Here is a 27,232-nt window from a genome sequence, read left to right on the forward strand (position 1 = left end):
TGAGCATTGGGAACAAAAAGCCCAGCGGTTATAGTCCCGCTGTGGAGAGAAATTGATGAAAATTGGGGAGAACCACAAGGGGTTTGACATCATTTTGCTGTCCCTTGAAGCTTTTTCGCACCAGCGCACTCACGCGACGTAGGGTGCGCCGCCAACAAACTCATTCATTGTCTGTGACGTGAAGGGGCAGTAAAAGCTCAGGGTTTTGCCCAACACGTCTTAAGAGGAAAAAATGGAGATCTGTCGAGCAGGGTACCTAATTAGAAAAGCATGTTCTATTCAAGAGAACATCGTTCTGAAGGGAAAGGAGTAAAGACAGTACATCTGTTTTCTTATAGTTCCCAGAGAAATGGGATCCTCAAAAAGAGGCTTGCATTCTTTCCCTCTGCATGTGTGATAGTTCTCCAGGTATTCCAGTTTCTTCTTACATCACAAAAATTGATTATCGGCTACTGTAAATGATACATTTGGTACCGTGAATGATGGTTCATGATGTTTCCCGACCCCTGCCCAAAGTCAGATGAGAGAGGCTCTCCAGCAACCCTTTTGTCCTTTGTTTTCCAATTTCCAAAGCAGAAAAACACTTTGAAAAGTTTGTTAATTATCCCAGGCTGCAGAAATGACAACTTCCTTCATGAGTTCAAACTGCAATAGCAATTTCTAATTACTATGTGGCTTTGAATTTCAGAAAAGCTGCTGAAATATTCTTCTCAGTTAAAAGGTGGCATTACCAACTGAAATACCAAAATAATCCCACCAACAAACCATATGAGGGAAAACAATTGCCAGAGCTGTTTGATTTGTCTGTCAGCATGCTTTATTTTTCTTCCAAATGATTTTTTATCACTGTTTTTCTTCCATAAAAACTTAGAAGGAAAGTGATACGAATCAAAAACTGCATTTAATCTCAAGGACAGTCTATTCAAGATATTACTTATTGATTCGAAACCAGTTTGGTCAGTAAGTAGCAGAAAGTAACGTCTAAAATGTGTAAAATTATTTGTGGGGTAATTAGTTGTCAAAATGTCATGGATTTATCACATCGAATGCAATGTAGCTCAATTCCATTTTGTTTTCCGATATACAGTACTAGCACTGTCACTTTACATGACATACTTATTGCCTGTTACTGCACTTCCATCTCTATCCAACACCTGCATGCAGAAACGTCTGTGCCTAAAATTTGCTTCTTAGTGAGTCCCCAAATGATTGTCTCTGCAGGTGGCTATCAGGGGCATCATCTATGGTTGATGGAGAATGCCAGGAGGCAATTTAACACCGGGGCACTGAAGGTAGCAAACATTAGCGATGCTCTTTCTGCATCTGCTTGGTGGTCTCAAGGTGTCAATGCCTTGGGCCACACGGCCTTCATCTGTGTGACATGCGACCAACTGAAGCATGGGAAGGAGAAGCTCTCAATGGACACCCTGCTGCGGCATAAACAAGTACAGTACTTTTTTTATCTCCATCTTGATTTTCAAGCTCTATGTTGAGTTTAAAGGTGTATATTTTTGATTCTCTAGCTCTATACACTCCAAATTCCTGATTCCCGATTTGCCTATTTCATGATATTATTTGCCGCAACCACTTAAATTGTGTTTTATTCCATCTGCAGATTAGTCTGGAAAGCCAGCCTGATTTGCCATAAACATAACACATAGCAAATCAATCTCTTCGGGGCCAAAGGGAATTTGTCTTTTGTCGAGACACATTTAACCATTTCTCCTTAATAATATGCTGTGCAGTTTAACACCACTCCAAACTGCAACAAAATGAAGATATTGCTAAATTCCTACTTCTCTCTCAGTGTCAGTCATAAGTGACATTAGTAATGTAAGTTGGCATTCGTCTTTAGTGTTGCATCACCCAAGTCCACTATTGCTGCAGATTTGCAGTTGCCTGCGGGCCCCGCTGTCTCTGTTTTTTTGCAATAGCAGCATCTCATGATCAAATAATCGTGAGGCAAGACTTAAATGAAAGTAACACTTGAAATAGCGCAAGAATGCCATTTAACATCGGGTTATCAAAATCACTTTGTGCAGCTCTGTGAACATCTCTAAAGATTATGGCTTTTGTTCGATGTGATAAGTGACATGATGACTGGCTTTCCAGAAACTAACAGAAATAAACTGTTGAAAAGAATCATAGGAATCATAAATTTGTAATTAAAAGTTAATTTTGGGGATAAGTAGATAAATCCTTGGGTTTTCACATGGGTTCACACAAAAGAGACAATACAAATCCATTTATTGTGTACTCAATGGATGAAAAATGCTAAAAGATGCCTTATTTTCCATTGTGTCACTGTACTGTTTATCTTGGGAACAGCATTATCCAACCGGAAAAGGCATGGTGACGTGATAAATATATATTTTTCTTTTACTGGGAATGGATCAAGCAGTAGGTGAAGAATCCATGTTTTTTCCTGAAGTAATATCAGTTGTATCGATTTCAGGGCATGTTATGTTACTCATTATTATACAAGCATCTGAGCTATGGTAACCTTGTGATGCAAAGGCTGTATTACTTCTAAGGAACTCTTAACCATTTAAGGAAAGTCATTTTTTTAGTCATTTTCTGAGATACTCGGTACATCAGATTAGAAGTCCAATAAAATGCCATCTTGGGGTAGTTGTTTGTTCCTGCGCCAGGTTTAACCTTCAGTTCTATGCAGCTTTATTAACAAAGCCAATATTCTCAATTCATCTCGGGGACTTTTTATTGACTGTTTTGCCAAACTTGCTTGATTAAATACTCCAGCACAAGCATTACCCGTTTGAGGTGAAACTGCCAGACATATTAAAAGTAAACTCACATCCTGTTCTATTTCAGTCAATCCTGTCTGATTTAAAAAAAATAAAATAAAAAGGGATAAATTGTAACCGTGCCATCTTAAATCGAGTAATGAATCACATCAATGAAATTTTGGATTGTTGATGATTCCCTGCAGTGGAACCACAAATCCTTTTCAGAAAAGCATCATTTTCAAGTCACCTATTAATTCATTAATTTCACCTTCCCACCTTAGCAGATAGATATTCATGCAATATATACTTTGCCCTCTTGAAATGATTAAGCATGTGTATACAGGAGATTATCAGTAGCGTTTAACTGCCAATTTTTCCCCTTTACTATCATTGGAAAGCCGCCCTCTGCGACGGATTAAGGTAAACTACATATCCTAATCCAATTAAAGCATGTTGGAATCCATGCTCTTGCGGAGTGTTTTGTTTAAACGGAATGATAACAGACTGGCAGTAGTTAGCAGCTGCATTGTCTGTGTAATCAGCTTGATACTCGGGATAAAAATGCCATTATCCAGTTACTCATGCGCCGCCTCTTTTTCCAAGCCAACAGTTGTATTGGTTATGGTTCAGTATGGGATGTTTTCATGGGTCATTTATCATTCATTCCAGTGTTTCAGGTAGACGGTTACAAACATGCTTCCATCTGTGCCATTCTGGCTTAAACTTGAAATGAATTCATTTGTCCAAATATCATTCGTCTGAAATTTAATAAGTATTCCTGAATTCAATCACTCAAACAGTAGTAGACCGAGGAAATCACAGTGGCACTACAAAACTATTTACCACTGGAAAAAAAATGTGTGTAAATGACCACTAAGGATGTGAATAGTTATCGATGAAATTTTAAGCAGTTGAAGTACTTCAAATTCACTCAATAAATATAGAAATCAATTTGAGCGATGTACCCAAATGCTCCAGCTTTATTCCTGTCTTCAAGCTGCCTGTACTCGTTATGACTTTAATTTGAATACATTTTGAAGTTGGCCCTCCTCGTATGGATCAGATGGTCTCCACCCAAGCAGACTGGGTATGACCATGCTTGCAGCAAACTTCCATCATTCTGTTCACAGCGCCAGTCAACCAAATCATGCATGAATTTTGGCCAACAGCGTGCCGCTCTCCACCATGTCGCTCACTCCCACGAAACATCTCCCTTCCTTCCCTCTACTGCATCCTCTCAGTGCATTGTTGCCGCTAGCTCCCCTCGTAGCCCCCTGTCACCATTAAGATGGATGGAAAAATCAGTTTCCATGATGCAACAACTGCTAACAGACAGATTGAAGTACCAGACAAGATTATAACGAACTGTTTTTTCTTATCAATCAAGGCTTCAAGGTGGGCACATCTCTAATAGCCTCAAAGAAATGGGATGAGTCGAGCTTAGCTGGAAATAAGTGCTTTGGGTTTATACAGGTAGATAACTTTGTGGCTAATAACTGGTTTTTACCTGTCATCTTGAGACCTCTCAATTGTTTTTTTTTTCAGGGATAGTGGTAATTACCATCCCACTGACCGGATGTTAGAATTGATTGTCTGATTCAGTGGCACTCATTGATAGGATTACGTCGGGGGCTTGGAGCTCAGTGCTTACTTGAGGAGAACCCCACTTTGACTCAATGACCTTAGTCAAGATATTCAGTGAAAATAATGTCACTGAGGAATATGTTCATTTAGTACCAAGAGAAACATATTTGAGGAAATACCATTTAAGAGGAAAAAAAAGTGCATTCTTTTTGATTGCCTCTGTTCCAGTTTTAAGTGATTAAAAATGCTCCAAAGCAAGAAGAACAATTTTCCGCTATTGCATTCCAGATCACTTTCAGAGGAATGCCCCTCTTCAAATCCCAAATTGTATTAATTTTTAATCCCATTATAAATTGGTTGGGGAATACAGCTATATAAGTAAATACATCTGTCTCACCAAGCAAGAAATTGAGAAAACTCCCTGGCAAGTGGCAAGGTGAGATGTGAGGAAATGACTGTTAAGTGTTAGGAATGGAGTGGTGGGGTGTGTGTTTGTGTGTGCAGTGTGTGCAGTGTGTGTGTGTGTGTGTGTGTGTAGCATAATCCACATATCCTATTCATCGACTTCCTTGATGTGTCAGAGTGAAACTCCTGTGAGATTGGCCTTTGTGATTCTTCCCTATCACATATTTGGTTTTCGCCTTGAACATCAGTGATGAAAGGTATAAATCGATGCTAGAGTATATTAAAAATGTATCAGCGTTCTCTCAATCAATCATTCTTTCACCTCGACAGTAAGTTGCAACTTGTTACACACTCAACTAAACAATACAGTGGCCCCTTCGCTTATTCAGGGTTCAGAATTCAAGACTTCCCATATTCACGGATATTTATATGGGACTTAACCCATGTACATTCTTCTGAGTTGAATAGAAGTGCTGAGTACCTAATGTATTTACATTTATGTTGAGCTAACAGAGAGAAAAGCCAACGGTACTGACTAAGTTGTATTATAAAATACAATTCAAGATTTAAATTAGGTAGTATGTGTTCTGTGTAATTATTGATAGTCACACTTAGCCTGTAGTTTTTATTTATTTTGTCTCGTATTAATATTGCTGACATACATCATAACCTAAGACAGCAATTAATTGTAATGTCTTCCCACTTGTTTAAATTTCTGGGATCAAATTCCGAGCTTGGATAGAAGACACTAGAAATTGTGAAGCGGATTTAAACAATAGCTTGAAATGACAACTCGTCTGTTTTTTCTTTTCTTTTTGGAGTGTCTGGGTGACATGCATTTCAAAAGTAGCTTCGGTAAAGCATCCGAATGTTAAAAGAAGAATATTTTATCTAAAATAATAATGTGGATTTGTTCATTTGCGTGTTATGCCGGTGACAGGATTAATAGTGCAAATGCATGCAATTATTCCTTTATGTTTGCTTTCATGGTGACAGTTTTTCGTGTCAGATGATGACTTCAAATAACTCAACAATTTAATCACAACATGGCAAAGACAAAAAGCCGTGGCATTGAAATCTTCTCATCAGCAAGTATGAGAACTATCAAGAGTCGTATTATGACAAGTTACATTATCACTCGTGGAAATGGCTGGCTAACCTGACCTCAGTGAAAGTCTTGCATTTTTGAAGTGATACTTCATCATCAGCTGTCAGAACTTCGATGGAAGAGCCAAATGTCTAGTGGGAAAAATAACACAATGCAGACTTCCTGCACAGGCCTACATTTCTTTCTTAACCTTCAACGGAGCATAAGGAAAAATGGAGAAATATGACAGTTGAACAGAGTAAACTCTTCCTAGTCTAGACCAAGATGGTAAAGGTGACTGCCTTTTCAGGTCGAGCCCATTCCATCCCACCTCTGCTTCCTCTTTAATGAAAGCCTGAGGAGGTATAGCTGCGTTGAAGCAGGAAGCGGATGATTAAATCACACAGGATTACTTGTCATATTTGACCTGAATGCACCCAGAGGAGATGGAGCGCAGGTGGGAAACACATGGAACATTCTCAAACACACTCTTGATTGTGTCTGCTTTCTAACGTCATATGCATCTTTTTGCTCATGCAATTCATTTGTCGTTGGGTTTTTTTTAGGGGCGTCAATTTTCCTTTGTGCTGTGAAGGACTCTTTATGGTTGTGCATATGTGACTGTTCTTTTCTGAGTGAGAGGCGGGAAAGCTGTCTGGAAAAGATATTTTTTCCAGATGTTTCAGTAAGGAGAGTAGACATATCTTTCATTGCTTAAAAGAATGATGAGTATGTTGAGGAGAGGTTTATTTTGTCTTTTTGTAAAGACAGCGTCACTCAGTTGGCTTTTTCTGAGCAAATACGTTCCTGTTTAATGGATGGTAAATTTTCATGGGTTTGTTCGAGTATCGTTGACTTAATTGGACCCTTAGATGAATGTACATAGCACTATTTTTGTTTTTATGATCAGAAATGAAACTAGAAATGATTGCTTGCATCAATTTTTATTGTAACCCACAAAATCATTAATCCATATTTCTCACATTTTTAAAATTGTTTGTATTATTATAGTAGCAATAGAATTTGAAGTCATTGAATCACATGCACCACGAGTGATTGATTTTGAAACCTAATTTCATCTAAGTGTTCAAAATGTCCTCATGTTATAATCTTATTTTGTTGGCAAACTCTGTTTGCCGCTTTTCCCTTCTGCAACATTTTTCCCTTGGAGTGTTTTGTTGGGCGGCATCACCTGCTGGCATGCTAAACATCTAGGCACACGACCCATGTGATGAGTTATTGGCCTTGTGTACATGTAGGAAATATTCAAGTCTTTGTCAATATATATACATATATATTTTTTAAAATTCTTAATTATCCAAGACAATTTCAAAAGACAATGTAGTCAGGCACACAAACCACCATTTCTTTCACTCTCATACTTAAGGACATTTAAAGTGTTAAATAGTACATTTTAAATTGTTTTGGGGATTGGGATGGAAACCCCAGTCTACTACTGCAAATTCGGTTTGTCCCATGAGGGCGACCTGATTTACCAAAGCAGTAATTGTGAAGATTTATATCAATGGGGAAAGAGCTGACAAAGTCCCAGCATTATCAGATCTTGACAGCCAAGATATGGGCTCAAATGAGGCTTGCTAAAAGAGATTTGCTCCTTGACCATATCTGGCAAGGATGGCACCCCCCCTGCGCACAAATGACTGTGCTTTCCTTCTACTCTTCTCGAAATTCAAGAATGAAAAGCACAACCGTTGTAAAATACCACTTTAGATTAAAAGGAATAACCTTGGTGGTCTTTATTTGTGTTGAGGAAGGATCTTCTTTGATGCGGGTCAGTATGTACAATCACCAGACATTTTTATTTGTATGTAGAGTAGTTTGACATTTAGATTTAATGTTGTGCAGTTGATGAGGGGTTCATCATCCAAATCATAACAAAAGGCTATTCTTTTCAGTGTGAATAATAACCCGACCCAATGTACACAATTTCATTACTCGAGATATTTATACATAAAAAAGCGGATTCTAAGACTTTCTATTAAGTCAGCAAGTCAAGTCCATGACCTACATTCCACCTATATCATCAAAGCCACAAGTTATAACAGCTTATGAGCGCCTGAAGTAATCATTCAGATCAACTTTAAAACAAAGAAAAGAAAATTGAGGTGTGTTCACATCCATTGTCGAGTCTCGATGGCATTTTCAAGCGCATATAGTGCATATGAGAGAAATAACTGGGTGTCAGAGCTTGACATTATAAAGCTCGCCAAGAGCTGAATAAAGTTTTAGGGTGGCATTACTTGAAGAGCTTGAATCGTTTGTTTAGTCATCCCCTTCAGGCCCTTAAAATTGGTTCAATACCTATTACGTGTAGGAAAAAAATCATTACCCGGACTGTTCCTAGAACTTTGTTTGCTAAAATAAAATAGATACATAAATACAGTCCAATCTCCATAATGGTGGAGGTGCTTTTCAGTGGGAGAACTATGTGACAAAAGAATCCAAAGAAAAAATAAGACAAAAGGACAAAAAATGAAAAAAGTACTTTCTATTAAGCCTGTTATGGAATAGTACCTAACTCTATGGCAGGGGTAGGGAACCTATGGCTCGGGAGCCACATGTGGCTCTTTTGATGGTTGCATATGGCTCTGAGCTAAAATATGGAAACCGGTGGTGAGAGAGCCGAGTCCCGAATGCACCAATAGGAACGTCACGTCGGCACTGTGGCATTGAATTTTTTTTTCATTAGTCTTCTGCATCTATTCTCTCATTGATACTCATTGATATTCATTGATTAGCAACAGCGTAACAATGTTGTCAAAAGAATTCAAAGACTTTTTTGTACTTTAAAAGTGGTAAAATTACTAAAAAAAGGCACATTGTCATGTATTTTGACTTTTAAATTGTGAGTATGGCTCTCAAGGAATAACATTTGAAAATAGTAATTGTTTATGGCTCTCTCTTTCAAAAAGGTTCCCGACCCCTGCTCTATGGCAATATATGACATTATTGAGAAACTTTGCTATGGAATATCCAAAGCTGACAATTTAAAGATGTGTTTTATTTTTTTATATATTCTTTTACGGGTGAAGATGCTTTCATGTTGGGTCCAATGATAAAAATCAGTTTTTATACTAGACCAAAAGTGGCAATCGCAATGGGGAAAAAGACAACCATTATTGGATAGACGTTCTACTTGTGCTAGTCGGCTTTAAGCTCGATATCAAGGTTATCAAATAAATGCTGAAGCGGCTTGCCAAACCATAGTGTTTTTCGTTGACCACATTGTGTAATTTCTTTCACCCCAGGTCCATTTCCACCTTTGAAAAGAGTGCAAGCACATGAAAGACTGAGAGAGAGACCTCTGCCTTGGCTTTTAATGGCTATCACAAATGTTGCAGTAATTCCACTCCGTCAAAGGAACTTCCCTCCCCTCCCAAATTGCAGCAATGGAATGAAGCTCCGGCTCTTTTTCTTTGCTGAGTAGAAGTTTTTTTTCCCCCAGCTTAGAGCATCAGAACACATTCCTTCTGTGCACTTGCATCATGGAAGCTAGCAGCCAGTCCACCAGTCAACAGGTTCTGTATAATGATGTGAGTATTTTCCTTATTTTCTTTTTTGAAGTAAATCAATGCATGGGTTAAAATGTTTGCTTGTTTTTAGGAAAAAATGTGTTTGATAATGTTTGAAGAAAAAAATGATATTCCTTTGAAATATTTGCAATGCATTAGAAACAACAAGCCTTGAATTAATTGCAAGGTTGTATCTGAAAAAGAAGTGGAACAACGTCTCTCGATAAAGGCCGTTAGTCTTTGTTCGGAATTGGAATTTGTCCATTTCTTTTCAGGGTATAATTTGCTTAGAAACTTTTGTATTCACCTCAGAACTGGCATTTTAACTTTATTAGTGAGAAGGGACAGATTTTGCTCATTAAATTCCAACTGTTTCCAGCAGTTGTAGACTTTCTACACAATAGATTAGAGTTGAAGTTATGCTAACATTTTTGCATGTGACAAAAACAATCACAAGTATGATAATTGAGTGATAGGGTGGCTTGATGATCCCCCTAAATGCTACGTAGTGAAAGACTAAGGGTGAGTGGTGGTGTGTTAAAGCACTTTCTCTGCTTTTCCACTTGTTTTGTTTCCCCAAGCAAGTGCTTGATCTTTGCACTCCAACAGTGGGCGTCTGCAAACGATCTTTTCTTTAAAGCTCCTGGCTTATTCCGATCTCCAAAACTTATGGCAAATTGGATGGTGGGGGGCCTGCGCACTCTCACATCTCTCAGTTGGTCGCCACCGCTGCCTTTTCTGCATCTTTCCACTTGAGTCCCACCTTCCCTGGTGTCTCCGTTAGGAACACAGTTAAGTTTCCACTCTGCGTTGCCAGAGTTTATGTAAGCTGCCCCAGGAGAGTCGTACGCTCCCCAGCAGGCCTGGAGGACACTTTGAAGTGATTCACATTTTATTGTCATTGTCTCGGATGCATCAGATTCCCAGAATGCATTAAAGGCAAATAGATTAATGATCCTACTGAAATCAGGCAACGTAAGGCATATCCATTACCTGATTTCAGTAGGACCATTCATGCATTTATATTTATATTATATCCAATGGTGAGGAATCTTAGTATTTAGTTCAATGTTAAAATATGAAATGTTTGATTTTGTTGTTTAATTTGTTTATGTTTGCACAAAGGTGCAAATTCAACTAATGTCAATTTAGGGAAAGTACTCAAGTTCTGATTTTTACTTTTAATTCTAAACAACTATGTTTTGATGAGTTGTCAATTAAAAAAAATATTTCTTCTATTCTTTATCCTGGGAAATTACACTAACAATCATTGCTGTATTTCCATCTTTGCATTTGTAAGCAATTTTAATACAGTCGTATATTTTTTAAAATCCCCCAAAATTAAATCCCGTCAAAATGTGAATTAACACAAGTGTAAAACAAAACATATATCCTTCTAAATGTGTTTTTAAAAAAATGTGGGATAATTTTTTAATTGCCAACTTCATGTTTTTAATTCAATAATAATTTTGTGATCCAAAGAAGTAATCTGGTGGATAGGGAGTCACAATACAATGTGTAAATGAGAAGCTTTCATTTCCTTCTTGGTGAAGGTCCGCGGGAACAAAAACCTGCCTTTATTAATTTGTGCCGTCTGGCTCATAGAATTGGAGACAGCGGGTGAATTAAAATTAAATTTGAGGGAGGAAAAATAGGCACAAATTAATAAATGTAACCTTTCTGCAGAACTTGTTATACTCACCTCGTCCCAGTGGTCTATTCAGGGAGGGTGGGAGTTGTCAGGAGTGTTTAACGGTGGATAAATCGAGTTGAAAGCCCAGTCAGAAAGGTCATTTTATCTTTTAATTTAGATAATGAGAGGGAAAAACATACCTGCTTTTTGCCCAAAACTTATTTAAAAAGTACTTTTGAATTTTATATTTTTTTTATTTGTTTGTAAAACTTAGTTGTTAGTCCGATTCTAGGCCTTTCAACCTCATTTGCTCTCTGAGGACATACCAAAAAAACATTGCTTTTGATGCTGATGTCACAACACGGGATGAATTTTCATACTTTACGTCATAAATTTTCTATTCCCCCAAACTTTCCTATGAGGATGACAAATGGCTAATTTATGTGTTTTAGATTTTCCACTTAATTTTTCCTTTTGACTTAAAAAAATGAAAGCACCATATCAATTTTAAATCTCACCATTTGCAGGTGGAGGGGGCTAAAGAGAAGCGGGCAAAGTACCGGATCTACCAGCGCATTGCTTTGATTCTGACGTTTGTCTTCCTCCTTTTGGGCCTCTGCATTTTCAGCTTGTCATATCTATGGAGCCCCTCCCTGGGAAAAGTAAGATGCAACTTTTTCCTTATGATGTATTTTTTAAATGTGTATTTGTTGTCAACCTCTGTCTCTTTGCATACAAAACAATATGAAAGACAGTAAATTAGGCCTATTGCGATAACAAATTTTACCAGGCGTTATACCCTCTGGTAAGTTGTTAAATAGTTTTTTTTAAATTTTATTTTGTATCTAAATGGGATATTTCAACATTAGAAGCAATTTGGCCGCCACAAAATTGTAATTTCTGTCATTAAAAATCATCAGGTTCATATCAAGATAGCAAATTGAATAATTTTGATATTTTGCATTCACAAAGATAGGCATACTAACCCTAATGATGTGCTTTTGATTCATACAGTATCTCAGAAATTCCACGTTTTCTTAAGATTTTCCTTTCAAAGTAACACATTTCAACTTCCTATTAAAACCATGAATATGGAGGTGAAAATTATGAATCAGGGGGCGGCTTATACTCGAGAAATTGTAAAATTTGACCATTTTAAGGGGCGGCTTATATGCGAGTAAATACGGTAAGTACTGTGCTCACAATTTTCATGCTATACTGTGGAGGTTTCACTGGTGCAAATGTAGGCCTGTTGCATTTATCTACTTTTTGATCATACCCCCGACATCCTCTAATGGAACAAGCTGACCAGAGTGCCTGCAGCAAGATGCAGACCCCCTTGGCAATGTAATCGGGATAAACTCTTGTCCTGGCAATTTATCTTCTAAAATCCAATCCAATCACACTTGATGGAGAACGTTTTCACCCGGCTGCTTTTCCACCAATATTCCCAAGGCGCCAAAAAAAGCTCATTTACCCAAACTAAAGGAAAATAAATCAATAAGCTGACGTGCAAAAATGTTTGATACATTGTAAGTACAGTCAGAGTAAAAAGTAAGTGAAACTAAATGATGGTTTTGAGCACATTTTAAATGCCTGTGTTGGCGAGACCATACTTAATGCTCTTCACTGTTGTATTTTTTTCCGAAAGACACGAAAAACTAAGAACACAAAGATTTAAAAAAAAAAAGTCCTTTCCGAGCTCGAATAAATGAGCTTCATATTCACTTCCAGCTTCGACAGTGTTGTCCACGTCCTCTCCTTTCAACATATATCTCACCTTTGGGCAATTTCCTTTGTCCTTGTTAAATTTTTTATGCCGCAGGTAGAGCGGACATTATTTCCACTTTAATAAGCTGTGATCATTCTCACAAGGCTCCAAATGTGTGGATGGCTGAGAACCCCAACTTTTGACTTAATAAGGTCTTTTGGGGGAGGGATCATTCTTCGGCCTCCTCATCAATCGAGCGACATGGAGCCAATTTAAGGAGATGGACAGGTGCTTCATACATGCAATAAAAGCACAAACCCCTTGCATACCGCTGCGGCGGCCGTACCAAAGGTGAAGCAATGGATTTGAAAGCTGACAGACAGGTTGATTGCTTGATTCTTCTGTGGAACTGTAGTCGTAAACATCACATTTTTGGTGTGTTGCATGGATTTAACAGTCAATAGCTCATATTCGGTGCTAAGACTAATTGCAAATACAGACGCTCCCCTACTTACGAACATTCGAGTTACGAACAATGGTACATACGAACATGTCTGCGCATATGGCATATGTCAAAAAATGTTCGGAAAGAGATGCTGTAAGTTAGATTTTGTATCGCGCGCCTTTTTCCGAGTAGTGCTTCTTTCCGCCGCTAATACCGACGCCTGGTTCTGTGAGAGCTCACCCAGCATCCACCTTCCTCTGCCCAGTTTGTTGCAGTGTGTAAGTGCGTGAACGTATCTCCAGTGCGCAAATAACTTTTTTTCATTTTTATCATTAAATATCTCGTGCATCCATTATTCAATATGGTAGGTGAAAAGCGAAAGGCTTCTAGTGAGGGTGGTAGTGCAAGGAAGAGGCAAGCCATTTCATTTGAAACGAAAGTGGCAATAATAAAGAAGCTTGATGCGGGTGAGAAAATGGTGAGCGTTGCACGGGCATACAACTTGAATCGTTCGACCGTCGGTAGTATGTACGTATACAGTACTGTACGTATTCTCTCCATTTTATTAAATGTTTTTTTTTCAGTACAAACCAATGCAGGTTACTTATACAAGCCTTAAACATACAAATGCACTTATATAAACCTTTAATATACTTATATAGGCCTTAAACATAAATTATAATACAAAATATAGCACTGAAGCAACTTACGAACAAATTCACCTACGAACAATCGCTTGGAACATAACTCGTTCGTAAGTAGGGGAGCGTCTGTACAAACAGTCAGCGGAAATATAGATGGAAATACGGTCAGGGGATTCAATTCCCGAATGATCCGATGACTGCAAGTGGAAGAACCTGTTGAAAAAGAGGCATAAATGCATGCAAAAGTTTAAATTAGACACAGAATAGCGTTAGAAGATGAGAGCATGACCACAGACATTAGCGCTTAAGCACCAGCTCACCAAGGCAGCGCGTTACTTCCCGTATGTACCCTCAGCATTGTACAGCATGTCGAAACACAGGCTGCTAATTTGCTTTGTGCATTGTATCTCAATATGACATGAGAACCACCTGGGATCTTCTTTTAATTACCTGCAAACATATGTTGTTACACAAGCTTTGGGAAGATGCCGCCATCTTCCCTCTGCCGGTGTGCGTTTGTGTTTGTGCACGGCGAGCTCGCGCTCACTCCGTTGCATCAGCGCTCGTGCGCATTCTCTTTTGGCTCGCGGCGAATTTTTCTGTTTGCTACGTGCTCATTATTGTTGTGAGCCGCAAGTCTCGCTGGGGGATTGCTCCTCCTTGTAAATTCATACTCGGTTATTACTGCTTTACATCAGCACCCTTTGAAAATGGTGTCTCGGGTAGTAAATTACACCTGGGCTGGCATGAGTTCTCTGCAGGTATATGGGTTTTCTCCAACATGTTATTTACATGATGGTGGGTTCAATGAATAGCCCAAATTGTCCATAGAATTGGGAACTGTGGGTGCCATTGGGTTGAGACCAGTTCTGGGTAAAATACTTATAACTTAGTACTCAAACTGAAACAGTCTGCATGAAAGCACCCAATATTCCTGGATACTGTTTCATTTCAGACGAAATCAAGTATATAAATACTTTGTAAAAGTCCTTATTTCTGAGGCCACACATTGCAAATCAACATTTTCATATTAGATTAAATGTTTTGCTATATTTAATTCATGAACCACTTGGAAAGGGATTATAGTCAGATGGACTGCCATGCGGAGAGTAATTGCAGACCTGCGAATGGATCGCCATTGGCTCACAGGTGCTGTTGGCTGGTTACACCAACCCCCCCCCCCAAAAGTACCTCAGGAATAATCGAATGTGAGGCAACCCCACCAGTACTCAGATGAATATTGATTGCATCATTCATCCCGTCCTAAATTTTTAGGGTTTTTTTGATGGCCTCCTAAAGGCATCTTTACTGGGATTGCCCTGCGGAAAATGAGGATTGCCACTCCACCTCTTACGTGTTCAGGTATATTATTTGACAAGGCCTGGACCCCCGACCTGTTTTGTTTGTATATATATATATTTTATCATATACTTACATTACTGGTAGAGCTGTACTGCAGATTGTGTATTGTTGAGATATCTACATGCTGCTTGTCTGCAGTGATTCTGTTCATGAAAACAAAAACAAGTCTATTTTGACATGTTTGTTGTCCTAGTGTGAAAGAATTCATAAACATGTATGAGGCGTCCTGTGGATAGAACTGCTTCGGTAAAATTGTACTGGGTTTGAATTTTAGTTCAGATCATTCTGTGTGGAAATGAGTTCTCTCTGAGAGATGTTTCTTCCCTTAGCTCCAAAATGCACGTTAGGTTGATGGAAGACTCAAGCCATTGGCAATTATGCCATTGCTTTAATTTGTAACCGTATCTGATGTACTATTATCACAAATAATCACTAATGGCACCCAAAAAAATCATGAAAGCTAGACACATTTTATCATATTAAACATAGTCTGTTTGCAAATACATAATAATTTATGCCAAGATCTGAAGGATAAGTGAAATATTAGTCTCATAAAGTTAAAGTACTGATATCTGTATTTTGAACTAAATTCAGCTAAACTCAACTTCTGATGGGAATAAAACAACTTGAATCATGTTTGACAGACAACGCTGTAAGTAAAGCATGTTTTATTGTTCATTTAGAGGAACATTGTTGTCAAAAGAAGTGCACAACTTCCCCTGGGCCTATTTGAGTGATTGACAGTCATAGACGGCGCTGACTTATTGATACTTTACTGTGAAATATAATTGTCTAATGTAGCACAAAATCAATATTTTATAACCATGTGGTTAAATCGCTATCAGTATCTGCTCCAATTTGTTTCAGCCTCTGCTATACATTTCTTTTTCTGCTGCACAGAAACTAGATTCATTTGAGGAAAGGCTGCTTTCTTAAACATCTGTTTGGCATGGGATTTTAAATATGTTCTTTATATTCTATGTCTGTCGTCTAATCAGATTCAACACATAAAGCCAATTTACTCATTGGAAGGCGAATGTCCATTAATATTTAATGTCAAGTCACATTAATTTAAATAACCCTTAATCGTGACAGCGTCTTTCTCAAAGAGCTTCACAGGCCAACGTTTGACACCAAATGACTTCAAAATTGTCAACCTTAACACCGTGCCTCCTTCCTTGATAATGAATTTAACCTTTTACACTGGAAAATCCAGATGACTTGGAAGAAAGCAAGAGTGCAGAACCTCGTTTAATAAAAAAAACTTGTTTTAAATTGTTGCTAGTGGAATGCTTTAGGTGGCAATGCTTCATTCTCGGGAGCTGAAACAGCAGAGCGTGACAAAACTGCAAAGCCCACGTCAGGGTTTTTTAATTTTTTTCTTTTTTTTTGTGCCACACAGCTGGGATGTGGGTTTTTGTCCCCTAACGTCCCTGTAAGAGTCATTTACGTCTAGAAGATCCAGCATCTTAATTACAAACACTTCATTGCGCCGGCAGCTCAGATTGCAGCAGTGTACGTGGGTAAACACACCCAATTTCTATCTTTTTTGCCCTTCTCGTCTTACCACTGGCACTGCAAAGAAAGACTGCTCTGTTGCACAATTTTCTATGTGATTGAGCTTTCACGTTCACTTTCACCTGCCCGGTAAGTCAGCAGCAATCGTCTCTGCAGACCGAACAGCAAAATGCCCCCAAACTAGCACACTGGAAATACACCATTTGATCTGGCTACTTGTGGCAGGGATTCTTCTGATGCTCTGAATCCTCTGAGGATCTTTTTTGGAAATGATTTAAACTCTATTTTGAAAACAGGCCATTTAGCCACCTCACTCATTATGCGAGGAGCGAATCAGCATCTAAATTATCACCGCAGGTCTCTGTCTGGTACGCAGTCTGATGCATCGTGAAAAACAACCACAGCTCATTAGCCTCTTATGAAGAAAAAAAATTGCTGCAGCTCCAAAGACTATAATATAAATTACATGTCTATATATTGCTCCGTAACAGGACAGGTTGAAACAAAAAGGAAATTACTTCTTTTTTCTTATAAGAAATTTCAAAACCAAAGACACTAGGGGTGAGAAGAATACCAAGCAAATGTTTTTATTGAAAGAGATTTCTATTCTGAGCACACTTTGGTCCCAGCCAAGAGGCAAGAGGTGTTTAGCAAGAAATATTTACCAGACTTAATGAGAGGGAGGAAAAATCATATCACTTACTTGTACTATATAGCAAGAGAAGACAATGAAAATGGGAAATTCAAGCACAATCCCTGCATATTTATTTATACTGAAGTATTGAGCATAGCGTGAACGGGATCCTTACCAAAGTGTCCTTAAAGTCATTAATTGTGGACTTAATGTCTTCACTTGGCTATAGATTGGATTGTTAATGATAGGGTGTAAATAAACCATTTTTTAATGACTCCACGAGTGATAATGCTATTTAGAAATATATGCACATGTTGGCACTGCCTTCAAAAGTGCCAAAGATGAGCTATTGCAGCTTCAGATAAAACGAAAATAATTTATTCATGTTGTATTCAGTGTTGGAAAATGAAGACCGCTATTTTTGCTTGAGCAGACGAGGTGCGCACTTCCCCTCCACAACTGCACCAGGGGTCTCATACTCCTCCGAGCATGGATCATCTTCTGGGGTTTTGTTTCTCACTGAGATAATTTGGGGCTCATTAACTCCCTGACAGGAACAAACAATAGCCTAGGTGAAATGTTGCAGGGTTTAATTAACAACAACACTGTAATAAAATAGACATTAATATCAAGCCCCTGCTGGCGTGCAGCATTCCAAGTAGAAACTTCTCATCACTTCAGAGTTTCTATCTCTAAATTATCATCATCCTAATCAGCAGTTGCTATGGAACCTTTAATCAGAAAGGTTGAAAGTGTAAAGAAGGGTAACTATCACTCTTGGTGAATGGGAACAGAATCCTTTCCAAGTATGTATTTATAACAGTATAGTCATTTGTTGTCGCAACTGGTGTGTATTCGACCACATTTTCCCTAAGCGTTCCTGGACTGCAACCTCCTGGAGGAAATACTTCAGTAAATTGAATCTAACGGCCGTAATTTGTCCGCGCTAGCTGACAGTAGCATCTATATGTCTTGGGAAACACTACACATCACTTTTGCCATGCTTTGGAATGTAACACTTCCATTGCTAAAAGCAGTTCTCCCAAGGTACAACTTCTCACACTTGTGTTCCAAGTGTGTTGGGTCGATACCACACGAGTAACCCCACTGTTGGTCGAAAATTTCACGATGCATGACAAAAGATAGGACAGAAATTCAACAACTCAAGTAAAATGCTTCGTTCGATGTGACAAACGCAGCTCGAGTTCATCTCTTCAGACGAGTTTGAATAAAAGCAACATTGCGATTCAGGAACCGGCCCGTTTAAGGGACCATCGCCGGCGGCTATTCATCAGACATTTGTGGTCCATGAAATAAGTTGTTGAGAATTCTCGAGTGTTGCCCTCTGCCTTTCCTAAATTGTCTCGCGTGTTCATCCTCTGGATTAAAAGATTACGTTTGTAGTAATGCCTTCAGTCTAAAAAAAAATACAATTTAAATTTTCTCCAGTGTGCACCAGACGTGAAGTGTTCTCAGGTTCCCACACTTGAATTTAAGTTGTCGACTTGTTTAAGAAAAAAAGCTTAAACATTGAAGTCTATGAGGGAAATTAAATGTGAAGTCATCCAAAGTGGCAAAATGTGGATGCCTGATGGACTGGGTGTCCAATAGTGTGTGTGTGGGTGGGTGTGTGTACCACGTAGTGTAAATACTGTACATGGTAAGAATTGGCTTTGCCTCTGATGTGATTTGCCAGAGACATTTCTAATCTGTAAAAACACTGACCCAACTAATTAGTGGCCCTATGGAATGTATTCCCTGAAAGAAATTCAAAGTATCATTAAAATGAAGAATAATAAAAAAGGCAGCTGCCTTGACTTTCAGCCCACTCAGGGACTATGGGGGGAAAAAAACCAAAAGCTTTCCATCAGGACCCAGTCTTCCAGTGTCTGCGTTCAACAATCACTTCCGATTTTATTGTGTCTCCAGGGCAAATGCATGGTGTGAACCATGTTAAGACGATTATAGGCCAATGGATGTCCTTGCTACACTGTGAGGATGAATCTACTTTGTCTTAAGTGATCATTTGTCCCGTCTCCCTCTATAGTGGCATTTAGAGAGAAAGACAACCTTGTAAGTTCATATTTCATCTTAAATTTACCCTGGCTTTTTAGACCACCTGAAGTGAGGTCTTAAAATAGCACTTCCTTTGTTCTTGTTGAGGACAAAAACTCAAATTGCTGGTATTCGTGGACAGATTGTAGGCATATTTTAGACGTGATTTGTATGATATATTTTGCTTCGGTGCTCAACTTTAACTTCAATTTGCAGAGGTTGGTTGGCTTTATGAATTTAGTTTTTGTATGCATGACTCTGACACAGTGTAAAAATAAGCAGTGTTAGAATTTGAGGTCCCTCCCAGTTTCCCAGGCTGTTCAATAATTACCAAGAATGGAGAATAATAACTCGCATCACTCACTTCCTCAGAAAAATAGTGATTTATAAATGGAACCCATAAGGCTTCAAATTATAGCATCTCTACAATAGAATGGATATTTTAAATACTTTTCACAGTAGAAGTTGATGCCCAAAACTAAACTATGGGCATATTTACACCTGCATTGTTTGATCCGAACTGAACCCAAAAAGTTGGTGTCATAGTTGAACATGTTCTGTTAAAAATGTGTTTTTACCTAAAGCCTATTTTGTCTACATGATGCCCTTGTGGACGAACAAAAAGTGTGTTTTTAAGCACAACAAGTGTCCTATTCCCCCTGGCTGTTTCACAAAGACAATATGATTCTTTGTTGTTGCACTTTGATTTTGGTGGGATCATAACAGCAAACTACACAGCGGAAAAACAATATCTCAGGCCTTGTGTTAGTGTCACAACACTGTCCTACCCAACAGCTCGCAAAACGTACCTGTACAATTCTCTCCCGTGAGTGTGACTCTATTATCGGTACAGTAGCACGTATGGCGGTGATTTATTGCCACCGAGGGCTCAAGTTGTTTGAAATGACTGCCGTGATTAGTCATATAGGCTTCAGAGCGAGAGAAGAAAGGGGAATGGCGCTCCCGTAAATTAACAGCAGCTACACACTGTCGTCCACCAAAGCGAGGTGGTCAAACACTGAGCAACAGAGTCGCTGGGCGACAAGGAGAAAGTGGGTCATTACACCCCTTTCAGGTGGGAGTGGGTTGACCGGGAAGAGAGAGAGAGGCTAGTTCAAGATTCAGAGGTTGCAGGATTAATTGATTTTTCCACAGTGGAAAAAAAACAGTAGAAGAATGATCGCCTGTAGCCTGTAGCCTCTGCCAGAATCTAACTTGAGTAGCTGCACATATGCTCCAAAGATTCCACTGGGCCCAGTACCCAGCCGGATAAGTCCTTGATTCATTAGTACAGAGAAACACTTAAGAACCTTTTGACTCATTAGCTGCTTTTCATTCCAAAATGGAATATTTTCCGTTTAGGTTAACATATCGCTATAATCTCTTGAATCCACTTCATTACTATGGATATAATCGATCTTGCCCTGCATGCATTGTCAGCAACCAATGAAAAAAAATCTTACGATCTTTACAAAAACGAACCAAATATGAACATTCAAAACCTAAATAGACCAACGCTAAATGAGGACAATTTAAATTTGGTATTCCAATGCAATATGCCTAGCATCATTGTAAAGAGTCAAAAGTAAACCCGCTCTATGTGCAACAATCGAGATGGAGCCCTGCTACAAAAAGTCAAAAAGTAGCAATTGAGTATGATGCCAATTATTTTAAAACTTATATTTAACTGATTCCTAATAGGCAAACTTCTCAGTCAAGATGCAGGACTTCAAACTCCTTATAGGCAATTACTACATTTCTATTTGCCAGGACATTTACATATGCCAACTTGTTTGACCATTCTAAAAAAAGAAAACACAACTGACTTAGAGTGGGAATTTTTTTTTTAATGCTAATAATACTATCAGTGCATTTGTGCATTTTAAATACACAGTATTCACAGAAACACATTTACAAATAGAGTTCCTAATTAGCATGGACATTTGGAATAACACCATGTCCGAGTACTTTACGTCCGCAAAGTAAATATAGCGATGGTTGTGAAAAGATAAGATGTTTTGGGTACTCAAACCGTCCGGTGGCTGTCTTTTTATCAGCTGTAAAGCATTTTATTCCATCTGGTGGGGGAAAAATACTGGGACATATGCTGTCATTTGACAACAACAAAAGCTTCCTTATGTACTAAAAGCTGTTATTCCTCTACAAGTTGAACATTAAATTGTCAAGCTCCCAAATCTACCTGTGAGGGGCCAATCACTGAGAAGCAATTTGTCTATTTATAGCCATATATATATATATATATATATATATATATATATATATATATATATATATATATATATATATATATATATATATATATATATATATATATATATATATATATATATATATATATATATATATATATATATATATATATATATATATATATATATATATATATATATCATACATATGCATTTATGTATGTTAGCTAAGAAAAAAGACAGGAAAAGGCCGGCAGTCTCAGAAGGAACAACATACATACAGCACGGAATAAGTATAATGACGACATTGAAGTCATTATTTCTAATTAGCTTTTCTTTAGCATTTAAATTGTAGTGCAGAAAACATTTCCAGCGGCCTAATGCCATTGTTCCATAATGAACCGACATGCAGCAGCTGCTCCTCAAATGTAAAGAAAATCATGTGAAACAGAAGTAGCTGGTGTTTTGAAAATTTCAGCTGCCAAGGGAACACAACTTTAAATGCATATAAATGTGAAATAGAAATTCAATTTCCTTTGGCTTCAAAATAGTACATTTCTTCCAACTGACAAAATAGTGATAATTCCTAGGACTGCTTGAATGGAATATATCATTCAAGCACCTGCTGGCAAAGATACATATTTTTAAAGTAAAATATTGCGGCAGATATATAAGCTAGAACATAATCAACGGCAAAAATTCATGGTTGACCTTCCTGGTTCAAAATGGTCATCAGCAAGGTTTAAGTTGGGGTTGCAACTAAAAATTGATTCAAGAAATAATAGTCTGTTTTAGCAGGTGAAGGAATATGTTAAAATAAGTAAAGATAATGACCCACCATGAAGTCTTTGAAATAAATGGGTGGCTGTGGTTTTATTAGATGAAGAGCATAATAAAAAGTATTATGATAAATTTGAAATGTAAATTTAATGCCCTCGGGAAATGCTTAATAATAATAGGCGAAAATGCAATATCAAATGCTAAAGATCAGCAAGTTTACGCAAATTATGCTCTTTAATGATCATTTGAACGGATGATGACATTTCTTTTTATCATTTTCATACAAAAAAACACTGTTGTAAGAGAAAAAAAGGAGGGATGAATACATAAAGACATTATACCTCTGTAGATAAGGTTATGTCAGTAAAAATTCACTGTATACGAAAAACTGAATTAAGAGAATTTACCCATGTTTTTACGTTATTTGACACAACAATAGTTTTGTCTTGCTTTTTTAGAGTAAGCATATTCATACTTAGAGCCAGCAATCAATTGTGCTATTTTAATTGATATCCAATACCGGATCATGAAATCCCCGATGATTTTGAGAACCTTACTTCTTTTTTTTTACCTCGAAAGGAGAAGACCTGTGTGGGGCTCTAAAGCCAGGGATCCAGTGTGCCAATCAAGCTTGTCTGGAGTCTGAGTCCGTTGTCGATTTCTACACTCGTCAGCCGTGTAGCACACAAGGTGTACGAGGATTGGCAGCTCCCTGTACAGTGATCTGTTGAATTAAAGTGAAATAGAAGTTTTGTCACCTGTGACAGTCATACGCGCATGGTTGACGCAAGGTTATGACTAGATTTTTCATTTCTGACACTGTGAAGGAATCGAGCTATGGAAGGGTGTTATTGTGAAACCATATGCGTGTCGCAAAATGGAACAGAGTTGAGGCACTTGTTTTTAGACTAATATTCAAACTCTGCAATTGGCTCAAACATGGCTGTTGAGTTTGTTACTACACACAACAGGGCTTAAGTGAATCAGCAATCAACCAAATTTAAAATGTCTACTTTTCTATCGTTAGCTTTGCTTCATCGTCAGTTTGGAATTTGAAATGACCATTCCAAAAATGCAACCCTTTCCAGCCATGCATTTTCTATTCTGCTTATGCAGATCAGGGTCACCGTGAGTTTTGGGCAAAAGTTGCAGGACATCTTGGACTGACTGCTGTCAGGTCACTCGTAGAGGACATAAAGAAACACAACCGTTTAAAGTAATGATGGGTATTTGCCTAGGCAACCGTGCCTCAAATGGATGTGTTCACATATCTCAGCCTCATCTTTCGCCAGTGCATATTAGAAAGATCCAACAAGACCTGATAACATTTTCTTCAAGGACAGGAGAGGTGAAGGCTACACAATACAGACTCAACGTTTCCAGTCCATTACACAAAGGCACTCATCCAGTGTTGCTTGTTGTATTAACTGCACATTTGTGCTGAAATGTCAAGAGTTTACTCTTTGCTAGGACCATTTCCCTTATATTTCATTGTCTGTTTAGCATGTGGCTAGATTTGTGTCAGGGGAATTTCACCTTGTTTTGTTCTTGTTGAGATTGCAGAGTGCAAAAAAGTGTGACAAGGAAAAAGCTTTTGCTCTCTGACTCCTTTGAGACTGACTTTGGAAATCTGACCTTTTTGAGAAGCTTTAAAAAGCGCTACATCTTTCTGTGATTAAACTAACTCTAGAAATCGCTCCATCTTGCCCACATGCTGGTATTGCTGATTCATACGATGCAATACTTTCAAAAACAATAACCATAATTTTAACGTCAAAATCAATCCGCATTTGCCGTCCGCTGCCAACAACAGTTTGTTTTGTAAGATTTTTCCATTAAGCCTGACATCTTGACATAGTTTTCTTCTTTATTCTTTGAGAGGCTAATTGAAACATTTCATCTTCAACAGATCTTTGGCATCAACATGATGCTTAGAGTAAGTAAATGCTTGGGTGGATTCCCAAAAGCATTGAACCCACAGCCACCTTTGCTTTTAATGCTACATACACAACATAATCAGCATTCAATTTCTGTAAGGCCTCTAATGTTCAAGTAATAGCATAGGCTTAAACTGTGAACACATTTCTAGACATTTCAACTCTACCTGTATTTCCTTTTAAACATAGTGGTTTTGCAACCAATGTCTCCTATACAAAACTGCGGAAGAATGTAATACAAAGTATAATGTACCAATGTCACAACACTTCCTAGATTTATATTTAGAGTCAGTTCCTTTATGCCCTTTCATTAGCAAACCAACACAGCTTGTTTTCAGGTTGTTTCTTAATATGAGTCCAATCTGTGAGTGTCAACTCTGTGCTGTTTCTATACCATTCATCTTCATTAGGCTTGCGTGTGAGCGTTGGAGCCTATTCCAGCTAGAGACGGGCTAAATCCAGGGCTAGTCGCCAGCCAATTGTAGGGCCTTTATAAACAATCCCCCATTTGCATTCCGAAAGGAAAATTTCAAATTTATAACTAGAATTGTACTCCAAAAATGGTCTTAGCACGACATGGACCTAACATCTCTATGCAGTTCTACCTTAAGCAAGGCATAGATAAAATGTATGTTTTTCTACATATAAACAACGTCCATGTCGACACAAAAGCTGAAAAAAACGTGGAAACTAGACCCACTACTACTAGAAAATCTCAACTTTAATCATGGTTAGTTCAAGGGACTTTAATTGGTTGCAAGGGTATGCAGCGGACTCCCATTAAACATATTTGAATCTGATTGGTGAATTCTGAACACAGCCAAATCCCCAGTAATAGGTGTGCACACGTATATATTTCGATGATTCAATAATTCATTTTGTACTTCGACTCGTAAAAAGATTTCCAATACTCTTGCACATACTACAGGTCTCGTTAATTGGAAAAAGGTTTATTAATTCATCATGGTTTACATTTTTTATATCACAGGTACCTGCCATTGGTATAAGGGTGTGTAGCTTTTGGTATCCACTTATGTCAAATGAATGAATGTGTGCTAGGTAGTGAAAGGTTTTCAAAATGTAGTTTTTGTTTACATTTTACACTCTGTAATTTAGGTTTCTCATACTATGAGACAGTAATGCTACAGAGTTTGAATATTCGCGAGAGCAGAACATCACAGGAATCTTTCAAACCTGTAGACGTTGCAAATCAACCGTTATTGTTTAAGTTCTGTAGAATATCCGAAGGTTTATGGAGTTTGTCAAAACAGTATTCTGCTATTCAAAATATGCTGCTTTTGTGGACCAGTATTGCCACGATCCACAGTATGAATAAGTTTACAGACTCTGATGCGCTGCTACAAAGAAGAAACACGAATTGGCAGCCAGCGCGTTCTCTTTTTTGCAAATACTAATGCATCTCTTGGCAGCCCATAAAGTCCTCATCTACAGACACTCAATGCCTGTTGTAAGTTGGTGGCATCTATACAATCATGGACTTTTGACTTGAAACTACTTCAGTCATTTTGTTGTTATTGTATAGCCTAAATGTCTTCCTGATAAAGCTGTTAAGACATTATTTTTTATTACGCTGTTTATATGTTACTGAAGACTTTTTTACACGAAGCAGTATGGTTCAGTTATGTCCAGAAGAAAAAAATGTTTCCTGCTTTTTAGTGATATCTGCCTAACTTCAATCAGGCGTCTGAAGCAGAGCTATCAAAGATGAAATCAAAAGAAAACAAAAGGTGCCCTTAAAAATGACAGGAGGATTCAAATTACTGTTCTGTGTCATGCACCACAAGTTTCTTTTTGTTAATTGGCAATTTACACATTTTCTTGCTTCTACAGTATAATGTCACACTCGGTAATTGATGCAGTGAGCACAGGCAGGTTTTACCTGATTTAAAACGCACCACAATGGTTCTTCTGTTTTTTTCTTCTTCTGGTTTTGGCTCATCTTTTTAACCTGGGATAGATTTGATTTAATTATTGCCATGCTTGCAAACAAAACTTTAAAAAGAAAGATTATAAAGCCTTTGTTTAAATGTGTACAGTGAAAGAAAGAATCGCAAAATACGCCTCACTGTACTCACTGTTCTGGTCTTCCAGGGATTAGTGTCGCACACGGCCAACAGTCTCATTTTATCCTGTAGAATCTAAGTTAATGACAAATTAGTGATTGACCAGTGCTCTCCAAATTGAATTTTCTCACTTGGCGTCCATCCAGAGCCAGCTGTTTGTATTCTTCTGGCATTGCCAAAGAGCAAGCTGCACGAGTTAGTTAGCTGCAGAGTTTTTCCACTTCATTTATCTGAATCCTGCAGGCCTTGGGAGTTGACAGGCTTGGTAATTAGTGTCCACAAGCACGATCTCCGTGCTCTCGAGACCCCACACTATCAAATCCAAATCACCTCGTGAAAGAAAGCAGATCCACAAATGTTCTTCCCACACTGGCAGACAGCAACAGATAAAGCATTTCAATGTGTGAAGGCCATGTGCGGCTCGCTCTGTTGTGGAGTGAAAAATCTATATGAGCAGGGAATTATTTTCCTTGTCGGTCCTCATTTTCCGTCGGAATCTTTAGATGAATCTGCTGCTATTTTTGTTGGAGTTTAATGGGTGTTGTCTCCAAGAGCTCCACTACCAGGTTTGTTTTCATTTCCTGTAATTATCCTGTGTTGTTTTGCTGATAAAAACTTCCGTGGAGTCGAGTCTCTTTAATCATCATTATACAGGGGCTTTGCTTCATTATTTGTGAGGCGAAAAAAACGATATCCTTGCTCTTGTTTGTAGAGGTGCAAGTCTGCAGTGGTAATTTAGAAAGGATGTAACCAAGATGTTCCATTTTTCAGGCTGTGATACTCCAAGAAACAATTTCAAGGGAAGTGCTCGTGCAAGACAAGTGTAGTTCTCCTATGGGTGCCCATGTGAAGAGACATGAGAT

At 38.2% G+C, this 27,232-nt stretch overlaps 1 protein-coding gene across 2 annotated transcripts in view; it reads left to right on the forward strand.

Moving 5' to 3' along the window:
• tnmd (tenomodulin) overlaps positions 1-27,232 on the forward strand; it is a 152,017-nt gene that overhangs the window by 98,897 nt on the left and 25,888 nt on the right. The window contains exons 6-8 of one of the 2 annotated variants that reach the window (XM_077609450.1): positions 1,222-1,445; positions 9,093-9,377; positions 11,517-11,651. In XM_077609450.1, coding sequence (XP_077465576.1) covers positions 9,330-9,377; positions 11,517-11,651 — 183 coding nt within the window. In that variant the 5' untranslated portion in view covers positions 1,222-1,445; positions 9,093-9,329. The remainder of the gene's footprint in view (positions 1-1,221; positions 1,446-9,092; positions 9,378-11,516; positions 11,652-27,232) is intronic. The other variant, XM_077609451.1, reaches the window with a different exon arrangement.

Source organism: Stigmatopora argus, chromosome 9 (genome assembly GCF_051989625.1).
Source record: "Stigmatopora argus isolate UIUO_Sarg chromosome 9, RoL_Sarg_1.0, whole genome shotgun sequence".
In the NCBI taxonomy this organism is placed as follows: domain Eukaryota; kingdom Metazoa; phylum Chordata; class Actinopteri; order Syngnathiformes; family Syngnathidae; genus Stigmatopora; species Stigmatopora argus.